Below are 24160 nucleotides of genomic sequence, written 5' to 3' on the forward strand. Positions count from 1 at the left end.
TTGATGCAGTAGTTGATTTGTGTACCGCGAGTATTTCCTTATAATGTCAATACGAAATAACTTAGAGAAGTAAATATAAGCAGTTTTAATTTACTCGTTTCTACATATATTACTTTTTTTGTATTTTTGTTATCTCTTCATAAGCAATCTTTTCGTTTCCCAACATATTACATTAATTAAAACGAAAATAGAAATCCTCGATTAAAATAACAGTCTCGCGCTCTGGGCGTCCGTTCCTTGATGAAACGTCGGCTGCGGAGCCCGGTCCTCGCATCAAAGCGACTGATCAAAGGACGAATAAATGAGTCACATAAAAATATTTAAGGTCCGCCTCGAATAATAATCCGGGAGCGATGCAAACACTCCGGCCGACTGCGGAGATTTGTCGCCAAATGAGATAAGCTATTCATACAAATTTAGATTCGCTGACATTTTGTTCTTTAAGGTTATGAGTTTTGGGAAACTTTGCTAAATTACATTCTTTGGAATTGTTTTATTTTCAAATTCATTTATTTTAGCAATTTCTAATCTATATATCCTTATAGTATATATACATTTCAAATGTATCAGAGACGCTGTAACTTCACAATACTTTTGACTGGGCTTAAACAGTTCAAAGACTTAATAACATTAGGAGTCAAGGCAACGATAAAATAAATTTATTATCATGGAGGCAGGACATATTAACAGATTCACACAATGAAAATTGAATTCCGCATTATCGAAAGCGTTTTGAGATGAAATTCTCTAAACTGCGTGCTCTATTAACGAATATTCGAGATGCCTTCGCAGCAACGCCTCCGCTATGCATTTCCTGTATTTATTACAGGCAAAATATGTAAATTATTCAATCTCGGATGTCACATATTATTTATAATGTATATTTATTCCAAAAGCGTCTATACCATACAGACTCGTTTATTAGTAGTTAATACAAATATTAATTAAAAGCCTTGTGGGGTAATAAAATAGCATGTCATAAAATTTTTAGTCTCTCAGGAACTACTACGTTTCTCTGAATGAAAAAATCTGTTCTAATGACAATGCTAGTGATACACTAATGATACTACGCCCAAGTCTTCGTCTGCTCTTTTAGATGGTTTATACTACTTAAGTGAAAAACTTTTTTAGTTACTATTATTTTTAAAATATCTGTTTATTAAACTTTTCAAAGTATGTAAAACGATGATTCTTAAATATATTTATGCATTTGATTGGTTGTACATGACTAATCCATATTATGATTATTAGTTTAATTAGACGGCGGACAGATCACTTTAATAAGGTTGTCGGGAGGCTCTGGATACAGACCATCTGGTTTTTTTGGAAATCTAAAAGCAGGCCTATGTGCAGTGGACGTCCTGCGACTGTTATGATAATAATTATGACTTAAGCAAAATTGTATTCACAACGGAATCCTGAAATTGTTATTTTGTTTACAATTATATGTATAAACAAAGGTTTGTATAAGTATTTTTTAAAGAATGATTGTTCAACGAAGTCCTTCCCGATGCACCGAAGCGAACCGATTCCGATGCGCACGATGCGGCCTAGACACAGTTGCCGGCGACTGCGTCATCGCATTTCGGGCCGCAGACTATTCTCGGTCGAAAGTTATTCTCCACGGTAATGCACACGCTGAGGTCGGCGCTTGATGTTACCTTGTCACATTTCTCCACTTGCACGCTAAATGCACGTGCGACACTTGCATTTGGGACGCCTTGAAACCATGTGCTTGATCTACATACGTTTATGATTAGTTTGTAAACAAGGTTTGGTTTGTGACCTAAGTTATGGGCGTAACCCAAATAATGTTTAATGTATCTTGACACTGTATTTATTAATACCAATACATTCCGTCCAAGATACTGGACCTATTACCTACCGTAAAATAAAAGTCTTTTAAAGCAAAGCAAAAAAAAAGCAAACAAATCATAATTTTTGGTAAAAAATTTGTTTGGAGAATAAGCGATGTTAGCCATTAAATAATGAACAGCATTTAAGAAGTTCACCCACAAGGTGGACAGGCGACCTTGGCTAAGGTCGTCGGAAGCCGCTGGCTGTGAACCGCTTCCAGCCGGTTCTTTTGGATACCTATGTCTAACGGCGAAAGTCTCATATAGACCAGTTTTAAAATGCAGATTATATTACATGTTTCTATTAACGTTGTAATACTAAAGTCGGAAAAATGATAACACGTAATTGTCTTCTACAGTTACGTGTTATAATTTTTCTGACATTGTACATGTATGTTTTTATAATACTGCACACGTACCATTGCATATTGCAGCAGTTCTCTTCAAGATAAGACTGCTATGTCCGTCTTGTGTTATCGAAAATTAGAAGATAAAACGAGAAAACGTGTCAGTTTGTTACGATTGATTTTATTTTATTTTTACAACCCTTTTGCTTATTGACGATAGTTATAATTCAATGCTGTTTGTATGGCAACAATACACAATATAACAATAGTCGAGGTACTTTTTATTTACTTATTTGAAAGAGGAAATATACATAAATTTTCTTAATACTGATATAATCATATCATCGTGGAGAGGCCTACACTTGAGATTTTTCTACGCGATCGGATACCAAATGAGGAGGTTCTTGAGATGAACGTAACCGATATAGCTCAACGGATCGGCAAGTTGGTAAATAGGCAGGCCACGTAACGTCCAGAGCAGATGGCCACGTGCGCCTTAACTATCTGGAGTGGAGAATGTCCGCATGGAAGGTGGACAGGACAGACGACCTTGTTAAGGCCGCGGGAAGACGATGGATGCAGTCCGATTTCAAACGATTTTATTGGAAGTCTATTGAGAGGCCTGTCTTTGGCCGAAATGATAATGACAACATCCTGTTTGGATAAAGTATAAAAGTCCATATTTACATTTACCATTAGCACTAAAATTCAACATTTTTATGTTGGTTTGGTTTGATATATTTTGGTTTTGGTAACGAAGAAATTACGGTCTGTTTTTTTTTTGTTGTCATCATTTCTATTACATATTTACTTCATTGCTTCTACTCCCCCTTAATTTTCATACGGTGCAAGCTAACCGATAATAGACACAATACATATAATTACAAATTAAAAATATTACAAGTGATTATTGTGGTTCATAATGATGGCGAGGTCACGATAAAACCGCTCATCGTTCACCATTGAATTAAAAAAAAAAACTTCTAACAAATCTTTCTTTGTCCCTAGTGGATAATACTGGGCGTACTAGTTAAAAACAACCATGAGCGAGGTGCTAGTGTAAGTTAAACGGAAGTCCTGCAATGGTGAGCATATGTTTCCTTGCCCCGAAACCTTACTATTGACATTGTCAAGTGACGACATAATGACACCCCATTGCACGCTAAACACAGGTTCTGCGACACGAAACGTCCACTCCTCGTAGCAGTTTCCTTAATCAATTATTAACTTAAAAAGTTTTGCTGTAACCCATTAAACCAAAAATAATGGTTTCAGAAATAGCAAATGGCGTAATGATAACATTTTTTAAAATTCGAACTATAACATTATACAATTAATTATTGTTTACTGTGTGTTCCCGCAGATTTTGTACTGTCAGAAGATATTGGCCTGTCGCATTCCAATAGAAAAAATAAATGAATGAAACATTTTTCAGAGTAATCACTTTATTCATGGGTAATTGTAAAAGCTTTCGCTGACAAATGGGATATTCATTTATCCCTTAATAGCTTCTACACCTTTACCCAAACCCAATTAAACCAATAAATTATAAACTGATGAGTCCAGAAAAATCTTCCTGTCAATGACCGTACCCGATATAGTCTAGTCCCGTTACCCGAGTGATCGACCTGGATAGCTGCCACGTTCCCGACGCGCCTCTAATTATATACCTCATCGCGGAATAAACGAACGCATGCTAATCTAGTCAAGGAGCAAATTCCGTTGCGCCGACAAGCGCTTGACCGCACTTGGACTTTGTTTCGCCCATTTCATATCCCCTCACCATATACTCCATATACCATTTCATATTACACTAATTGCAACGATATCAAGATTCCGTAAAGACTGATGACCTTCATTACAATTCCTGATCACCGGTATAAATTGTTAGATACACCTAATACAAGTTGTAACAACATTTTTTTTTGTTCGGATTGGATTTTAGTAATGCGTGAGCGGTGTCGAAATATCGTCGGATGTAATATATAAATATGACGTTTTTGTTTCGAATCGCCATAGGGTATTTTTTAGATCGCACTTCACACATGACGCGTACGACAATTTAATGCTCCCGACACACATGTGGGACGCCAGGCGAGTGACCAAAACAACGAGGTCGCGCTCTCCGCTCACGTGCACCGGCCGTGCTGAAGAATAGGTGTCGGCGCGATAACAGGCCAGTCGCGCCCCCGCGTCCGATAATTGCGGTTGCTGTACGGTAAACATCACACGCGCCGCTCCGATACGCGAACCCTCGCGCTCGGTCTCGAAGTGCCGAGAGTGCAGTGACCTAGCAGCCGTGCGTGAAGGCAGGATGGTACGCAAAGGGGAGAGATCCAGCGGCGCCCTTCTCCGGGCTCTGGCCGATACGCTCCGATGGCGATCACTCCGACTCCTTACTATGGTATGTTAGTTTAATGGATCGCCATTTTGTAATTGTTTAAACTACGAAAGATCGTTTTATGCTCTTTGCAATTTCAATTAATTACAACGATTATTTCGTGCCTGTGAAGCAGTGATAATTTCAATCAATTATTTATTGTACACCGATGTGTCGTTCAAGATAATGTTGTAATAGAGATATACTCGGCAGCCTTATCAGGCGTATTTGCTGTTGTAATTTAAGTTTCGTGTGTAAATATCACGACCCGCGCAGTAATATTTCACTAGTGACTTCATCGGACCTATGTAGACTTTCCGAGCGGCTCTCAAACTTCCCTGTGGGCTTATTTAAACTTTATACCCCTCGAAGTATTATTGTAATATGTGCAAACTTCTGTCGCGACTCATTCAATTCTCTTGCTTTATTAACACAGTATATAATGTTAGGATTTTTGCTCGTTAAGGACTTGTCGCGCAACTAACTGAACTCGTGCGGATAGTGAAAAAGACGGAACTCACACTGTTTGAGAGTGATTGGCTCTAATGTAAAATGGTTTTAAAATATAATTACTGAAAAATGTTAAGTTTTTCATTACATACTGTGTGCTCGTACGTGCATTACGAGTGTTTTCTTTCCTCTCGGTGCGCGAGTATGTCTGACCACGTGCGTTCAGTTCTTTATCGATACCTTTCGGCATCTGACCTCGAAGCGCAGATTGCGCCGTCTCCGTAACATAAACCTTACGTCCAGATAATACTAGTGCATGGACATTATCGCCGGCAAAAGTCGTCTTTGACTTTTGTATGGTTTTTCGTATACATACTTTGCAAATTAATCTTAAGTCACACGGATGAAAGAGTATTACTAATACTAAATTTTGATATCAGTTCAAGTAAAAAGAAAATTTTTAAGTCTTTTATTTATTTTTTTGTAATTATTTTATCAACAACGTATTAACATTACATCAGTGACGTTTATAGTAATAATAATGTTACAGCTTAAGGCTACAGTAGCAATTTTTTGAAATTGTTTCCATTTTCAGATATCGAGCCTAACCTTATTTGGTATGAAAAAGGAATAATCGTATGACCTGGCCTCTTAATTTAATTTGGGTCAAGTTAAGTCCGAATCGCACGTGTTGACTAATCCTCTTTTATTACCATATACACGTAACGCCGATGTATACACAGGTGCGGCGCGGACATTTGGCCCGGGTACTAACATGACCCAGTTTAAGGCCGCCTCTCATCTGCTCCACTAAATGCAGTCCGGTCCAAGCGCGACCAGAAGCTCCTTCCAACATTCATTTTGTTACATAACAAGGAATCGAACGGTTACTTGTTGTTTCGGGCCCTAATGTTTGTAACTATGAATTGATATTTGCTTTTTGTGTTAATATTTTTCGTAGTTGATACTTCAAAAATATCTTTATTTTTTTTTAACATTACATTGTAAAGAATGAACATGTTAATACATAATAAAAAAAACTGAGAAGCAACACATCCTGACTAATTATTAATTTATTTAAAAAAAAGCCTCTATTTCCAATAATTCTGTATAAAGCGATCACTATAAACAAAATTTTAATTTTAATTTGTACTTAATTTTAATATGTGGTAAATAGCAATATAATACACTTTTTCTTGTTATAAAGCATTGATTTTTCGATAGAGAGTACCATATATTAATTGACGGCAAAGGAGTAATACATTCATCTCTTTAAAGCTTTGATACTTATGACCAATCATCCTGTATAAAACTAAGCTAGACAAGATTGTCACGGTCTCCAAATATACAACGCCGTAATATTAAGTACGGGGTTCATTTAAATGACTTTTAGATGAGCGTCATTCGTTGGTGCCCAAAAACACTGACGAGCTGCAGCTGGTACGGCGGTCGGGGCCGGCGTTATTAATACAACGGTTACCTAGTCTCGCTAGGGTTTCTATATTTTTCAGTGTGTTAGGATTTCCTGTTAATTCAATACAACGTTACGCTGTTTTAATTTAAATTCAAAATATCTTTATCCGAGTAAACATTTACAAGCACTTTTGAATCGTCAATTATTTTAACATGATATTGTCATTTTGATATATTCAGTCTGAACGTACGAGACGATGTAATTGTTTCGACTTTTGGCTATTGTTTAACAAGTTTATTTTAATTATAATTGTAGGATTTTCCAATCATCATCTTGTCAGCCGGTAGCTTTCTGCAAGGCCTTACCAAAAGAATGCCGCAATGGCTGATCTTGTCTATGTTGTTACCTATTGCAGTGTACCTATTGCAGTCTCGGGAACCTTTCAGACGACGATTAACCTATATTTAAGCATTATGACAATATTATTTTCATTAAATTACATTATACAGACATTATTTCCCAACGAGTAATTATTTTAGGATTTTCGTAATTCTAGGATTTATTTTATTCAATAAATGTCTACATGACTACTTGCTTGACTTCAGAACTATGAATGGTATATTCTTAGCCCGGAATAGCAACTGTCCCGTATTGACAAGTTGAAACGTGGTGAGTCTACACTAGACACAGACGTTTTTCAACACGCTAGCTGCGTGCCTGTGTGGCCCTCTACTTTGAGTCTGTTCAGTACTTCCTGTTATGAAAAAAATGTTTTAAAATTATTAAAACACAACATAATTTGATTAACAGTATAGAACAAAGTTTACTTGTGCAAATATGTTTTATTTTTGTGCATGGTGGTTGGTCATAGGTGTCAAATATTTATGTATGAATATTGATTGACATTGATATATATAACTCATTTGTCAGCAAAAAACTTAAAAGATTTTTTCTGTTCATTCTGTAGAGAGTGATCAATTAGAAACATATTATTTTAATTTATTTAATATTGGATTGCGATAGACCTTTTAAAACTTTATACCCATATTCAAACACTCTGTATAAAAAATGTAAATTAACTAAATATTGAGATGATGCTTTGTTTTACAGCATTACAGTACGCTAAAAAGCTCAAATTTCATAGAGAACTAAATCACATAACTGGAATGCTTAGTACCTTGTTCCCATGCAATTTAGTTGAATCTCAAGACAGCATCTACGACGCAAATAAAACAATTGATGGCTTTGTTGATGGGCAGTAATAACATCGCGGCTCGCACAAAATGGTTTCTCCTTTAGTTTATCACAATTATGCGATTCCGACGCTTTTCATTTCATGAACCTGCTATCTACATAATGTAATACTACAAAACTGTGATAATTGAATTTCGTACCTTATAAACATAAATAGTTAATTGGGATTGTTATTATTTAAACATCTAGTCTAATCATTTTATTTCATCAAAGGGAAGGAAGAAGTGAAGGTATATAAAGCTTTGTCAATTAATTATGCTATAAATATACTCTTATTCGTCATACGTATCTCTCAGATTGAAAAAGTATTCAGACCGGGAATAAATTCATATGTACCTACATCGTTTGAGTTGTAATCGTCAATCGACAGCGGAGCAGAAAGTACTAGAGATTAATGTAGGATACATAAAAGAGTATAAAAGAAGACAAGATTTGTGCAGAAAGAATAGATAAGCATGCGGCAGTAGGATATATTTTGAGGCGCACGGATTGAACTGGGTTGTGTTCGTTATCGCGGCTAGAGGCGATGCACCGCAGCGGCGGCGGCGGCGTAGCGCTGGAGCCGCCATCCGCAGAGATGACTATGTTCGCTCTCATTCATTAGAGGGGCGCGCGGTGGGGGCGCGGGGCGGGGGCGCAAGACGTCGCGCGCCGCCCGACTCTATCGATTTTGTCCCATCCCCCCTCCCCGCCCCGGCGGCCCCGCTCTCAGCATCCGACCTCGAGTGCTCTTCTCTCGCGCCTACGGACACCACCGACAGAAACTACGCCTTAACGGCATCACACCACAGCTCAAAATGGCGATCCGCGACGCGCGCGCCGCGCTACCCCGCCGATCCCTAATCGACCCTCCGCCCGAAAGTCACTCGGTCGAGTTTGCAACGACCCGACGGAGCTTCCCTCCGCGCCGGTCACAAAAATAAGCTTTTTGTTACAATTAAAATGGTAAATCAAACCAATTTTAGTAATTGCGAGGTCAAACTTTGGAGTGGTGACGCGACGAGCACTGCACACGAACTCGCATGATGTTTAATGGACGATTCGTGGTACAGCGTCGTCGCGTGGGGAGCGGGGAACTCCCTTCCCCGTGATTTAATTATTAGTTTTCAGCTTCGGCTTCGGCGACGGAGCCGCTGCTGCTGGAGTTGGAGACTCGACGACTGCATGTTGCATATCATTGTTGCACAACTCCACTAATATTTAAACTCGTCGCACGTGCTCTCCTGTCACTTGATGACTCATTTAACTAATTAAAACTGGTTTGGCCCTAACAGTACTACTATATCGTAAGATCTTAAAACGATTATCAAAGCGGAGCCCGAGAGCGCGTACATCATAATAAAAGTTCTTTTTTTTTTAATTTTATTGATTTGCCGCTGTGAAGAAAACACTTGACTTCACTTCTTATTTAACCCAAAATGACGTCTGTCTATTACCTTATAGACATTTCCTGTGCACCGACACTGGAAATGTAATTGTGCAATGTTTAATAATTTGTCGTTTATAGATTTTTTTTGGTTACTATTAATTAGTAGCTAATAATTTAAGGAATTTCAATGACTTCACGTCGTAAGTTTCTCGTCGATTTAATTAGGAAATTTAAGGTATAACATATCATAAATATTCTTTTTAACAGCACAAATTTAACGCGTGTTGTTAGAACCAACAATAGTCAATGGTTAGGTAACTACATATTTAATCCATGCGCTGAAATGATGGTATCAGATTCACACCTACCCATCACTGTTGATTAACCCAACGTGGTCTAATAAAAAAGGTAGAGATATTGACGAAAATTTAGTATTAGCTGATTATTTATTGTTTTAACTTGTACAACTGCCATAGAACCTTTATAAATAATAGAACTTCATTCGTTATTTTTACGGGAAGGAATTAAATTTGAGGCTTTCCTCTAATGACCGCGAACTACAAAAAAATTAAGTATTATTACAATTAAATATTTACACACAAGACATTTCGATGTGTATGTGTGTAAATATATACAAACGTAAAAAAATGTCTATACGACTTTCGTTGTTTTGAGGTCGCGTGCACAAGTTAATAAAAATGTGCAAAATAAAAAATTTTGGTTATTCAATACAATTTTATTGATTTAAAAACCTAAAATCTCTTAAATTAAAAAGAAAGTAATCTGAATAGCAAGCAACTTTCATTTTACCTATACTATCTCTAGTATTTAATTAACTTGTTACGAACAACCTTAGAATGTATTGAAATTACTCTGTGCTATTGAATAGTGCATTGTGTCGGGGATACGATTGAAATCGTAAGCTGGAAGAGTCTTACAAATTAAGGTACAAGGATTCAATCCGCTTATGTTTTGTTTTCCTCTGTTAATCTCGATGCCTTGTCTGTTATTCTGTAAGTCAATTAAATGCCCTCCTAATTTACTTCCGTTTGTAATAAGTCCTTATTTGCACTATTCATTTTTAACATTCAATCATGATTAGCGATCCAGTATTGTAGTTCAAATTAATACTTATACAAAGATCTATTATTATTTTAGTATTACTTAAAAAATAATAGAAAACATTTCTTTTTCGGGACACTCTCAAAGTAAACGCAATTAATTTAATTTATTAACTATATGAGTCTTTCAACGCTGAATAATTTTGACAACATACGCGAATATAAGAGACGAGCAAGCTCCTAAATAAATTCAATAAATCAACCATCAATACACAAATTTCATTGTATACAAACACACTTGTTTGCAATATACCGGCGGTTATACTTTTACGAGGTACTCGAACAAGCTCTGGTACTACTAACTTATGATTTACGACGGCAGCATCTTTTCGCGAGCTAGATAGAACTTGTAGTGATTTCCAACAGACTGTATACTTTACATTCGGCTAGCTCTTTAGACAATTGATGACGTATTTAATATAATATCAGGGTAATTGAGTTGCAACTGTCGTATCGTAATGCTGTAATAAGTTATGAAACGTGCTATGTCTTGTGTGTTTTTGTTGACGTATTATTAAGGAATAGTAGTTTAAATACACGCTCGGTTATTATGTAAATGCCCTTCAAAGCCAGCCTGACCTGCCGCACCGAGGGGAACGCTTGGGGTAGGTTATAGTATTGCATCCGATTCGTCGACTGCAAGGGTGGCTTTGCATAAGTATACCGACGTCTACAGTTTACAGTCGTGAATGTGTCTGTCTGCCTTAATCACTGGATTTATGAATGCCGGGCTGTAATTATGATCCCTGTGTGGGTTCGCCGCTTTACTTCACTGTCGGTGTTTGCGCCGTGCAGACCAGACCTATTGTATTCATGACCACCGCTATCGCCATTGTATTTGTATATTTGTCCAAATGTATTTTCTTTCTTCGAACTAAAGTCGGACGCATTCACTCGGCAGCCTCCGCGCTCTCTTACGGCAATCGATGTCTGCCTTTTAGCCGCCTATAAATTTTAAATCACTCACCTAGCCTAGGATGAAAATAAACGCTAGATCGATATGGCTACGTCGGTCCAAAGTTGGCACCGCGGTGCGTCCTCTCTCTCGCCTCGACTGCACCTCTCGGAAACAGAATTGCGCCCGTATCTACCAGATGATTAAAACAAAAAAAGCGTGCGTGCCCACTTGACGCACAGTGTTAGCTTTTTGCGTCGGTGTGCGGTGCGGTGGCAGTAATGAAACGGGCCCCTACTGTACGCAGGCCTTGCATTGGGTCGGGTCAGTGAACCCGCCCGCCCACTATCGGGGTAAATATGCCGAATGCACAGATGCGCGCGCCGCCTTCCACCCTCTTCCCCCCTTTCACCCCGGCGCCGCTGCACTCTGCACGCATCCACCCCCGCGACCCCTCTTAAAACTCCTAATAGATTGCACAAATTTTCTCGCAATATCTATCTTTTTATGGTGTTAATGATGTAAAGTTGCGCAGTTCCGCCGCACTAATTGACGGGGCGACGACGGTTCGGCTGCGGGCCGGCTGCGACGCGGCTACGGAGTGGCTGCAGAACGGCGTTTAACGTGCGGGGGTAGTTTGCACATCGTTGGGGTGTCGGCGGCTTGCCTATGAAAAATTAATTAGTAACTGAATTTGCTTTTTTGGGATTTCCGCCACTGCGCGACGGGCTGCGATCCTTGGTGAACCCGCGCCACGCTAGCACTTCTCGCAAGGCGAATTGCACCTCATGTGGTTATCTGTCCCGAAACCTAAGTTTCATATATTTATTTATTTTATTTAGTTGTAAATAAATTAATTTGCATTGTTGCTTTTATAGTATCTAGGATATGTCTGTTTTTAAACCTCTGTTGTTTTATTGACAGGGCTACTTACTTCTGAATATTAACAACATTGTATTACATTGTAATCTAAAGAAAAGAATGATCCACCCCTCCATCTGAGGCGGCTCCCTTATAATAAGTTTAAAATAATTAAATCGTAGAACGAATAGCAACATTCATCTTTAGCATAAGAACTTCAGTGAACTGAAACAATTGAAAGAAGTTATAAATTATAATTGTTGCTGCAATGATGGAACTTTTAAGGAAATGAAATCTGAAATCGTTCAAGACCTGCAGTATACTTGTATATTAGTCGACCTCGCAGATTATAAGACAATATAGATCGACTGGGTGTAACCCGTTCATGAGTTGCTGTGTTATGCATTTTATCTAAAAAAAATATAACAAAAAGGCAGTGAGAGTTATCTTCAAACATAAACTAGTGAAAAAAAAACAGTTTTTCAAAAATTTTCTCTGTACCTAATAATTTACTAAATTTTCACGGCGATGAGATGAATCTATCCAGTACAGACGTATAGACACCTATTTATTTTTATATACATAAATAAAGCTTAATACAGCTTTTAAACTCGTTGTATGAAGTATCCCTTAGTTTTTTGTACCAAGTGTGTATTCAAATGTTTATGTGCGTAGTAATCACTCACGAATAGATAAACTTTGTAAAGGTGAGGAGTTTTATGCAAAAAATCGTCCCAGATCACTCAATACCGGAATGCTTTGACAATGAAAAACCAGACAGATTCGCTCCGATCACGATTGAATTCGCGACGATTCAAGCCGTTCGTCGCTTCGTGAGGTTGCGATGACGTCACGCTGCGGTTACGCTGCGTGGAGCACGTGCGTCATGTCAATAACCCGACCGACACACTCACTTCATTTCCCTCAAATGTTGCACATTACGTTTGATTATTTTTTAACAAGTCTACTGTTGACATACTGTCTGCTGGCATAGATGTCTATCTAATGTTAGGATGACTTGATGTACCTTACGATAAATTATTATTTATTAATTTCCTTTTTTTCCTCTTTGAGCTATACAGTGTTTATTTGTATTTGTTAGTTGTTCAATTATCCAAGTCCTTTCTTAAATTATTTAGTAACCTAAATCTTGTAACTATTTTTAAACTGATTTTTTTTGTCGCTGATTAAATTATTACGGTAATATCAATGTATAGCTTTGATATCTTATTATTTAATTCTTAACTCGTTGTGATATAAAAAGTCGAAACACTGAGCGGTAAAGATATTTGACGTAATTTAAACTTGAAGAATGAGGCGGCGGGTTGGTCTTTATAAATAAAGTTAATCAAAACTTATTTATAAAGAGGAAATTCATATAAACATTAAACAAGCATATGGCCCTGTTGTAGTTTATCGCTATCATACGTTACGTCAACAATGAATTATCATGAAGAGTAAAATGTAAAATGCGCAATCATCATTTCAGCTGTACGTACTAGTGGATGGACGGACAGACTTCCCCATAGATTTGTAATAAGGTATGTCATTGGCGTCCCCAGACGACCTTAACTAAAACGCTCACTTCTATATGAATTTCAAATATTAAAACCTACTTGTACAGGCAACAATTAGGATTTCTCTTTGATAGGTTGCTGTATACCTCTAGCTGTACAAGCGACAAAAAAATTCTTAATAAATAAATACATATACACAAGCGTTATTACGGAAGCGTATTAACAAAAAATTAGAACAGGCACCAGCCCGAGCTTCGTATCATCGGTGGGCTCACATAATCGAATCACCGACAGCCGCGGAAATACAATGAATTGTGCTCCGCTGGAAGTGACAAGTTGCTTCACGTCATTATACGCCTCGTGTGAAATTTACTTTAGATTGAATTGTTAAGTTTTGCTGTTAAATTACTCTTCAACGTTGTTGCTATAGCAAAAACAATGTAATTTGTGTGTGCGTGCGTAAAATACTGTTATATATTTATATACATATTTAAATATAATATATATATGCTGTAATAAGCTATACGTCACTTTGAGTCGGAAGTATGTAGAAATAAGCTTGCACAGAAATGTAAGTGTTAGTCACAGTTGTTTCGAGAGAAATTTTAAAACCTCAGTTAATAAAATTGTTAAACAAATATTAAGTGCGGTTTTTTTGTCAATGCTGTTCTTATTTTTAAAGCGTTACTTCCAATCGACATATATCATGAAAGTCAATTGCACGGGATGTTTTGTCAAAAATACAACAGCAGAATAGAGGTTTCTTGTTCTAGGTGTAACTGCTGGAGAAAGACAGGGTACCAGGTGCGCTTTAAGTATGTGTTTAAGCCCATGTGAAATGGAATTATTTCTTATGTCATTAATATTACAAAGAATACAGCCGTTGAAAATATATGGGATGCGAGATATATGAGAGGCCTCTAGATCCACTCACCAGTGGGCGTTCTACGGCTGAAATGATGAAGATTCTATTAACAATTTTTTTTAGTTTGTGTCTTGCAATGCTGTAAATGTAACTTTTGGTAATTTTCGACTTTAACTCAATCATGTGAATGAACTTTAATTAGTGCTAAGGGGACACAAAAGTTTTAATTTTGTTCATTAAAAATAGAAAGAAAAAGTGTACTCATATGATCCGATAATAAGCGGCAATACTACCGGTTATTAAGTTCGACGAGGTATTTAAAAGCAAGTGCAATAATTTAATGCGAAGCAATTATCCGTAATTTTGGAGGTCGTTAGTGCGAGCCAGTTCAGAAGTTCTGAATTACGATTTCTCAACAGAACGTGTTCGGCCTAACTGCTGTTATTCAATTGTACCCGAAACTATTCCCACTAAGACTGTACTTAAAATTAAACGTCGCTTGTGGCGCAACCCTTTAAATGATTCATAGACAATTTTTGTACGACACGCTCTAAAGGCATTTTACATTTGTTTCCAAAAAGGAATGACTCACTTACGTACTTTAAATTGGAAAATTCCAATAACATGTATTGCAACGTTCTTCTGCCGTGAAATGGCAGCTTAGTGTTTCAAAACGAACAAGAAAGGGATTTTCATTAGGGCGGTAGCACGCGCGTTATGTCCTAGGCATTGCAAACATTGTTTCAGTCAAGGCTTGTTTGGAAATCTCAGTAGTTTATTTATACTGACTTGAGAACGATTCGTTATATCACTCTTATTTTTTCGAAATAACATCCTCCATAAAATTCAAATGCAATAACGGCTCAGATGGACAAACTATAACTGTGAGATATGCTTATATCTGCCGAGGAACTGTGCGGCGCACTCTGTGCCGGGCGACATTATAAGACTAACTACGTCATATGAAATCGATGGATCGTAAACAGATCGTAGTGTTAAACCGAAACGCGAAAGAAAAAAATACACGTACACAATACGTACGTACAGCAGTAAATGTTATTTAATTTTTTTGAACTAATAGTATTCGTCTTTGCGATATTGTAAGGTAAGGAATATTCAAGGGCTGGTGTTTCTTTTAAGTTCACGATGTTTATTTTTCGAGAGGCTTTCATCGGCACCTTGTTACCGAGACTCGAATCGGCAAAGCGCGTTTTTCACGTGCGGCTATGTCTCTTCGCCTGGTTCGGACGGCGTTCATTAGACAGTTAACCGTCGAGCGAACACTGGATCACATCCCGCTATCAGGTGCGTCGTTAACAAAACTGCTGAATAGAGGCCCGGTTAAACATGCACGACGGGTGTACCAGTATAATTAAAGTTTAGGAGACGCTCACGTCGCCCGTTAACCTCGTTATCGGGCGCTGGAAGTGGGTGAGACGCGGCGGGGGGAGCCAGCCTCGGCCCGAGGGGGAGGCGGGGAAAATCAATGACAGCCGCCGCGCGCCGTCTCCCCGGCCCGACGCGCTCATCTCGCGGCCACGTGCCGCGGTCACTGGCCCGCCTCACCGCCACCATCTCACCACCACCACCACGCCGCACGCCACCGGTAATCGGATAGCGGCCAGCGTATACAACGTATCGAGTCTCCGAAACGAAACCCCGTACCATCACGTCGGGGAAGCCAGAGAAGCCGCGCATCACATCATGTCACTGACGCATGGCTAGGCCCGTCCACTCCGCTAGCTAGCGTCACTAACGTCGGTCAACAAACGATGTAGATGTGTGTCGGCGCCCGTCCGCACAATGCCGTGCCTCCTGCATGTAGATATAGGTCGCACTCGGAAATTTGGGTTATCGTATGGCCGCGTCGATATGCGACACTTCCGACACGCCGTCGATGCCATGCAGTCGCTGCTAATATAGCTCTGCGATTTGCGGAGCGGCGGCCGAGCGCAGCGGACGTCGCAGGACGTGCCGCAGCGCCGACGACTCATAGTGAGTTCCGGTCGCCTCCGCCTGCTGTCTGACTACGCGTCTGCCTCTACCCGGACAGATTAATCACGCAGATACTCAGCTAATTATATTGAAATTGAAATGTATTTAATATAAGTAAAATGTTAATAAATCAATCGTTTAACTGAACTATCCCTATACTACCATAAAGGAATAGGAACCTATAAATAATTAGTAATATTAATGCACTTATTTCCAATTGTACTGTGTAAAGTGATCACTCTGAAATATGTTACATTCATTTCTTTCTTATATTAGTAAACGATAGGCCAATAACTTGCGGCAGTCAGTCTACCGGAACAAATAATAAACAATAATTAACTTTAACAATCTAAACAAAAACATTTTTTTTACTATATAATCTTTATAATTTCTGAAACCATTGATTTTTGGCCAGAGTGTACCGTGCATTAATTAAAGCGAATTTTCTATACATTCATTCTTTTAAAGCTTTTACACCTAATCAACCACTACATATTATTTTCGGGTATTTGTTAACTAACTGTTCGTGTGACAATTATGTTGGAAATGACCAGCGTAATATATGAATGTTAAAAATCCAAACATGTAGCGACGTTGCGTCCTGTAGTCCACGCATCCGAATGTTTTGTAGCGGTGTATCGCGACCATCGTCGATCAATGTCAACCGCATATTTGGGTCAACGTCCGTCGGCCGAAATTCCCGCGCTCCGCGACGCGTCATTTCCTATAACGCATACGGTGGATTTTGGTTACGTGCCCATGTATTAACCTAATCTTTTCGATAACAATTTTCCGTAAAGCTAGCGGTCCGTGTGGTTTATTTGTAATATCGTAAGAAAAATTAATGGCTCACACGTAAATACCGTCGCTGTTTCCGGGGATTAGTCGAATGGGCTGTATAATTTTAATATTGACAATCATATAGTTACACATCTTTAAACTAATAATGTGACATATTTACTTCATGATATTAATTTTGTATTTATTTTTTACTATTACTTTCCACAAAGGATCATTTAAAATGACTATGTACGGTTGAAAAGACTACCAGAAAAGTTCAATATGAAAAACTAGAATAAAATTGAACTTCACTATAAGCAATAATATCAATCTTTTAACTTAAAGCTATGAGGGTTCCGAACGCGCCGTGGTCTGGGAAGAAATTACTAACTAGTAGAAAAACCTTTTTAGTATCCAATTATATGAAACAGATTCGATGTCGTGCTTTACGTTATAATGTTATGACGAGCGTAATTACATTGCGGTATTTCATTTTAGCCGACAAAGCTCCGTTGATTATTGGTAAAGAAAGCATGCATGCATGGTGAAGACAGCTGCACTGATCTATAATGTGGTGATCTTCTATGATCTGTTATTCTGATAAAAAAATCTAACCCATTACATTATATGAAAAAATTCAGAAAGTGAAATAATACATACGGAACTAAATTTAAATTGCTATATTGACAGGTTCGTCTGCTATAAACGAATGTTTTATCATTTACTTAAACATACGAAATTATGTACTAAAGCAAATTTCTTTAATATAATAAATGTAAAACTCTGCCCGTGTATATATTAGGTTAGGATTATAATTAAATATGCCTACAATGTAATAGACCAAACTAAAATGAAACCCTATGAACGCCGTGAAACGGAAGCAATATAGTTTGCGTTCAAACCTCCCATTGTACACAATATATATCATACGGTTGCGTAGGCCGCCTAGACGTTTACAGCCTACGGCATTGCATCGTTAGTATTCATACTTCCTCGAAGCCTTTTCGTAAAATATGCTTCAAAATCACGCGTCTGCTTTACTCCGCGCCGGTTATGATAAATTCATATAAAACGTCAAGAGTGTGGTTTATCGCGAATTGCCTCGCCTACATAATGCGGCCGTATTATTAAATGATGGATACTTTCCCAACGTTTTGGACATTTGGCAGTACAGTTTACGTAATACGTCATAAGAGCTCATTTTACGTAATACTAGCGAAAATAAACTCTTTCTGCGATCGTGTTTCTAATAAATTTTATCTTCACCAAAATAAAACCTTACGCTTCTATTTGATCCTCCTGTCGTCTCGCGTCAACTAAGATAAGGCTGCTGTATCAGCGAGAAATACGGCTCTCACGGGCTATCGATTTGATGCAGCGATTGACCGAGATTTGAAGGATATTTTAAACTTGCCTGTTAGGCACTTTATGCGCATTTTTATTATAACGTAACAGATATAATAAATAAGAGTGTTATGAATACATTCTCATAACTTTATACATTTTTTTTCTTCAGGTGTACTATGCAAAGAAAAAGCGGAGAGCGCAACAGTACCTTGGCGATGACGGTTCACATAAGAAAGAGAGAAAGTTATACAACGACGGCTACGACGACGACAACCACGACTACATCATTAAGCAGGGAGAAAAGTTCCTCGACCGGTACGAGATCTCGTCGCCCATAGGAAAAGGCTCCTTTGGACAGGTATGGAGTTATGGCATTCACATACTTTTCGGCAACTGAAGGCCTAAAGGACACAGTATCAAGTGTGAAAATATGACAGCATTCCTTCTGAACACACACAATACAAAATATCGTTTACTTACTGATAAAAGATGAATACCTTAACAATTGTCGCGAAAAACAGTGAATGTTGAACCACCTTTCCTTAATGTAAAACAATTTTTTGTAAGCTGTCCCTTGTTGTTATAACATGATCCCAAGAACTCTAACTAAAAACCTTTTTAAGCAATTCTTTTCGTTAATTTTTATAAGGTTCAAAAGTTAATACTAGATTTGTGGATTTTCTGTTAAATACAGAATAGCTTAAAAAGTATATAAAAATGGGAATAAACGGGCTATTGAGCAAACTTTCTGGTTAACTGAACAGGGGAGTTTTGCTTTTCTATTTTTTGTTCAACCCTAGTCTTTTATTCTTCGACTCTTTATTGCCTTCGCCGCTTAACTGAGCAAAATTACCGACATTTTTAACGTTTACTTAGCCACTCACAGATCTTTCATAGCGCTGTCTATACAGTTCCACCCCGACCTGCTCCCTCGTCCGGGACACCTCAAAGCATCATTTATTCTCCTACTGTATAGACTGATCGCTTTATTATTATTAACGCTTATTTAAAAACTTACAACAATTCTCTGCAAAAGCAGTAAAATGTGAATATTTAAATATATATAAAAATGGTCCTACGCCCCAAATGTATTGAAGTAACTTAAACATACCAAATCCTTATGGGTATGAATCCACAACACGTCTTAGACCTTCTTATTATTTATTTCAAATTTAAAAATAAAGTAAATTATTAAATTATTCCTATTACAATATTCAAGTTTTTAGTTTATCCAAATTAGTAGAACTCGGATCATATTATAATGCATGCATTGTTAAATTGCCTTTTAAAACAGAGTACAAACTGATGCCTCAGTCGGGCTCTTTTCAGCAGATCAGCATTCCAAGCCGATGGTAGCTTAGTACCTATAATGTTAAATTAATTGACAATTTAAATTTTTGTATAAAAAAAGAGAGAGAAACGTTTTCTTAGGAGCGTGATTATTGTCATAACGTTGCATCTTATACATCTCTATTTTGCAGGTTGTGAAAGCGTATGACCATGAGGAGCAATGTCAAGTAGCAATAAAAATAATTAAGAATAAGAAACCTTTCCTAAACCAGGCACAAATAGAAGTCAAGTTATTAGAAATGATGAACAAGGCAGACGCCGAAAATAAGTATTATATAGGTAAGTCACCGTTGTCTATGATCAGATCACGCCGGCTAAACGAGCACTATATGTCTTACAATAAACACACATACACAACAATTGTACAATTTCATATTCAGATGATTACAATGATGTATTGCTGGTGGCCAAATGTGTCATATTTTATACTATTTTACCGTTCTATTGTTTGAAAGCGTGTTTCTTCAGACGAAATAACTCATTTAAAACTAAAATAATTAATTTAGCACACGCTAGTACAAATAAACATTGATGCATAATAGTAAAAAATCACACACACACGGTCATAACACATGAGACAATTTCTTTCAGTCAACTATGGCAAGAAAACAAAAGTTGGATAAATAGCGGGTATTTAAACTGTATATATAGACAAAAGCTACATATATAGAAACATAGACACGTGTACATACATTTATTCACACATGGTTATATTGAATACATTATAATACATAAGTATAAAGACAACAATAAACAAAATCATCAAATAAATATGGATCGTACTTGCCGTACGAAATAGATAGTGATCAATGGTCTAGTAAATATTTCTTAACAGTTTCTTTAAAAATAGTAATGACTTAGCATGTCTTGAACTTAGCGGTAACGCATTCCACAATCGAAAGGCATGTAATATTTTTAAATAAGCTATATTATTCGATATATTTTACTGGTAACCATAGTCTAATTACATTGTTGAAGAAAAATTGTCATAAAAAATATAGAGAATCTATTAAAAGGTCAATTGGCTGAAAAAGAAGGGATTTTCATTTAAAATAAACTTCAATGGTTTTTTGGATGCTTGAGTCAACGTATAAGGATTTATTAAAAATTATATCAATATTTCCGAAAGATCGAAACATTTCTAACAACCCTAATAATAATATCGATTTTTATTGCAGTGAAACTGAAGCGTCACTTCATGTGGCGGAACCACCTGTGCCTCGTTTTCGAACTGCTGTCGTACAACCTGTACGACCTGCTGCGCAACACCAACTTCCGCGGCGTGTCGCTCAACCTCACGCGCAAGTTCGCGCAGCAGCTGTGCACCGCACTGCTATTCCTCAGCCAGCCGGGTGAGCGATAACATTATTTCCCGTATCACTTGTACATAAACGACATCATCATTATTTCAGCAGAAGGCCGTCCACTTTTGGACATAGGCCTCTCTCAAAGGTTTCCAAAAAGACTGGTTAGTACGGATAACGGTTAATTTAGTTCATCCACGGATCTCCTCATTTCTGATTTAATCTTTTAGAGAATATCCCGAGCAATAACTCTTTCCATTGCTCGTTGAACAACAGTGAGCTGTGTACATCAAGATTTGCAAAATATAGTATCAAGTTGAACTCTTGCATAAAGACAACTGTCTTGTACTTCATGAGAAGAATGGCAGAAGAGCCCAATTTAATAGAAATTACAAACAAAATTTCTCAAATTAAGAAAAAACTGAGAGTTTAAAACAAACCATAATCGCAAAAGAGCAAAAAAAGAACTTTTTTGTTTTTCATTTGATATGTTCCACAAACATCTTCAATAAGGTGTTTAAAGCAATTCCCTCGCTGTAGTATCGGTTACGAAACCCTTTGCTCTCACTGTCGAAAGATTTATTTTCTAAAATTTGTTTGAACTCTATAAATATTTATGTGATATTCCTAAGGGGTCATTTTAAACCGTACTCAATTGCCTATAAAGGAGTTGTGCATTGTTTATCAATATCATATATTTGTTGATCCGTACTAATTATTATTATACAAGAAATTTCAACCATATCAACGGTACTAAAGTGATTACGTTATACCAAGTTATAGTAACTGGTATATACCAGTGTATTTAACATTACACGAATATAAAACAATCGATTTATATTGCTAAAACTTATCTTATTCACTTTACAGAATTAAATATAATTCACTGTGATCTTAAGCCCGAGAATATCTTGCTATGCAACCCGAAAAGGTCAGCAATCAAGATCGTCGACTTTGGCAGTTCGTGTCAATTAGGTCAAAGGGTAAGTTTATTATATAATTGTTTGAAAATTAGTTGCACCACACACCAAGATCGAATCATGGCTTATGTTCATTCAGTTATTATTATTTTGACTTATAATACAATTCCCATTTATTTCGAGAAACCTGACCCAAATCCAGTTAAATTAAAACGTATATTTTCAACGTTTCGGTATGTTACAGAATATTGTTGTCTTTTAATAATATATGGAATGATTAATATCGATATAAAAGCTTTAAAGATGTGAACCTATAACTTATTAGATATCAATTAATGTATGGTAAACACTATACAAAAATTAATTGTTTCGGATATATTGAATAACGTAATGAAGTAAGAAAATTCGAATTTCACATTTAAATATATTGTTTACTATCTCTCCCTACAGACTTTGTACTGGCGGAAGTTATTGTCCTATAATATTCAAAAAGGAAAAATAAATTTATGTAACTTATTTGTGTTTGACAAATGAGTTACACATTCACCCCTTTGAAACTTTTGCGCCTACATGCAATCACCCTGTATTTCTCTTTTTCTAATAGCAATAGCAAAATTATTAGGCACCCCGTAAAACACTTGCACCCGAAAACTTATTATAAAAATGATTTATTCCTTTAATACAATACATTAACGCGGTAATAACAAAATACTACTGTGCGTATAAAACTAAGTAACAATTTTTGAGATATCGCATAGAAGACGCAATTAGGCATAATATTTAATAGGTCCGGTCCCAATTTATGTAGCCCAGTGTTAGTACAAGTTAATTGTTCAGATAAATCACAGGGGTCTTCGGGGTGTTCCGATTCAGCGGCGGTGACGGCGGTGACGGCGGTCGCGGCAAGGGTTATCGCCAATTGCGCGTTAAACATTAAATTAATATAACGCAGCGTTTAAGCAAGTCGCTTTGGCGGCGCCGGTGTCGATGCAGATAAAACGCTTCATTGACGCCTCGCGCCCGCTGCTATCGCCCTCAATTGATACAGCTCTAATTAATTGAACGCTAATTGCGATTGTTTTACGCAGAATCGATTCATTACATAGACATCATTTTTAGAGTAGTCGTTAACGTTTCTTACGTAATAATTATACATAATACATGTATGCCATATTAATTTGATGTTTGGGAGATATATTATTATATATACACACACACCCGATTATAAAGGGTGATTGGTTATAGGCGTATAAGCATTAAGAGACTGTATAGTTTATTTGTGAACAAAAAGTTTTAAGCTTTTCTTATTTCTAATCACCGCATATAAAGTGATCACTCTGAATGTTGCATTCATTTATTTTTCTATTGAAATGGAACGGTCCAATAACTACTGGTCATGCAAAGTCTGCAGAGACATGTAGTAAAGAATAAATAATTTTAATATGTAGTAAGTAGAAATTTGAAAACATATTTTCTTACTGCATGATCATTATGTTATGAGCAGTAACATCTATAAATGTAGATTAGTTACCTTTGAAAGCGATAAAGATAGCAGGCATTTATGTATTCAGCTTTGGTTGTAATGTATTTATTACTAAGTCGATAATATTTATTTACAGATATACCAATACATTCAGTCAAGGTTCTACCGGTCACCGGAGGTATTATTAGGTATACCGTACGACCTCGCAATAGACATGTGGTCACTGGGCTGCATCCTCGTAGAGATGCACACCGGGGAGCCGCTGTTCAGCGGGGCCAACGAGCTCGACCAGATGAACAAAATCGTCGAAGTTCTAGGGATGCCGCCCGATCATTTATTGGATCAGGTGAGGAGTTTGTATAAAATGCAATTACGGCTTAGTATTTCCCACGACTGAGTTATTCTCTGTTCCATCTAGTAGAGGCCTAGCATACTCACGCCGCGTCTATCGGCTCGCAATCGCCACTCGAGATGCTACGACTCCAACGGTCGTCGATTGCATGAGCGATGTGCCCCACTCACTCTTCACTTTCAAATTAATAAGTAAATTATAAGATTTTGTATAAGAAATGGGCGGGGTTGAACCGAATTAAAGTAATATGCAAGCTTTGTCATGACTTCATAACATAAAAATGTCGTATAGTCATGAGAC

The 24160-nt window shown here is 37.3% G+C and overlaps 1 protein-coding gene across 4 annotated transcripts in view; it reads left to right on the forward strand.

Annotated features, from left to right (window-relative positions):
* The window catches only part of mnb (minibrain), a 128920-nt gene that overhangs the window by 96066 nt on the left and 8694 nt on the right, over positions 1-24160 (forward strand). For all 4 annotated transcript variants that reach the window (XR_011109094.1, XM_068776180.1, XM_068776182.1 and 1 more), the window contains exons 4-8: positions 18621-18809; positions 19933-20080; positions 20980-21153; positions 21976-22088; positions 23645-23854. Coding sequence is in view for 3 of the 4 variants with exons in the window: in XM_068776180.1 (XP_068632281.1) it covers positions 18621-18809; positions 19933-20080; positions 20980-21153; positions 21976-22088; positions 23645-23854 (834 nt within the window). In the remaining variant the exon portion in view is untranslated. The remainder of the gene's footprint in view (positions 1-18620; positions 18810-19932; positions 20081-20979; positions 21154-21975; positions 22089-23644; positions 23855-24160) is intronic.

The sequence above is a fragment of the Battus philenor genome, unplaced genomic scaffold (genome assembly GCF_028537555.1).
Source record: "Battus philenor isolate CCGP_79_NKW_IND1 unplaced genomic scaffold, ilBatPhil1.0.hap1 SCAF_11, whole genome shotgun sequence".
NCBI classification, from domain to species: domain Eukaryota; kingdom Metazoa; phylum Arthropoda; class Insecta; order Lepidoptera; family Papilionidae; genus Battus; species Battus philenor.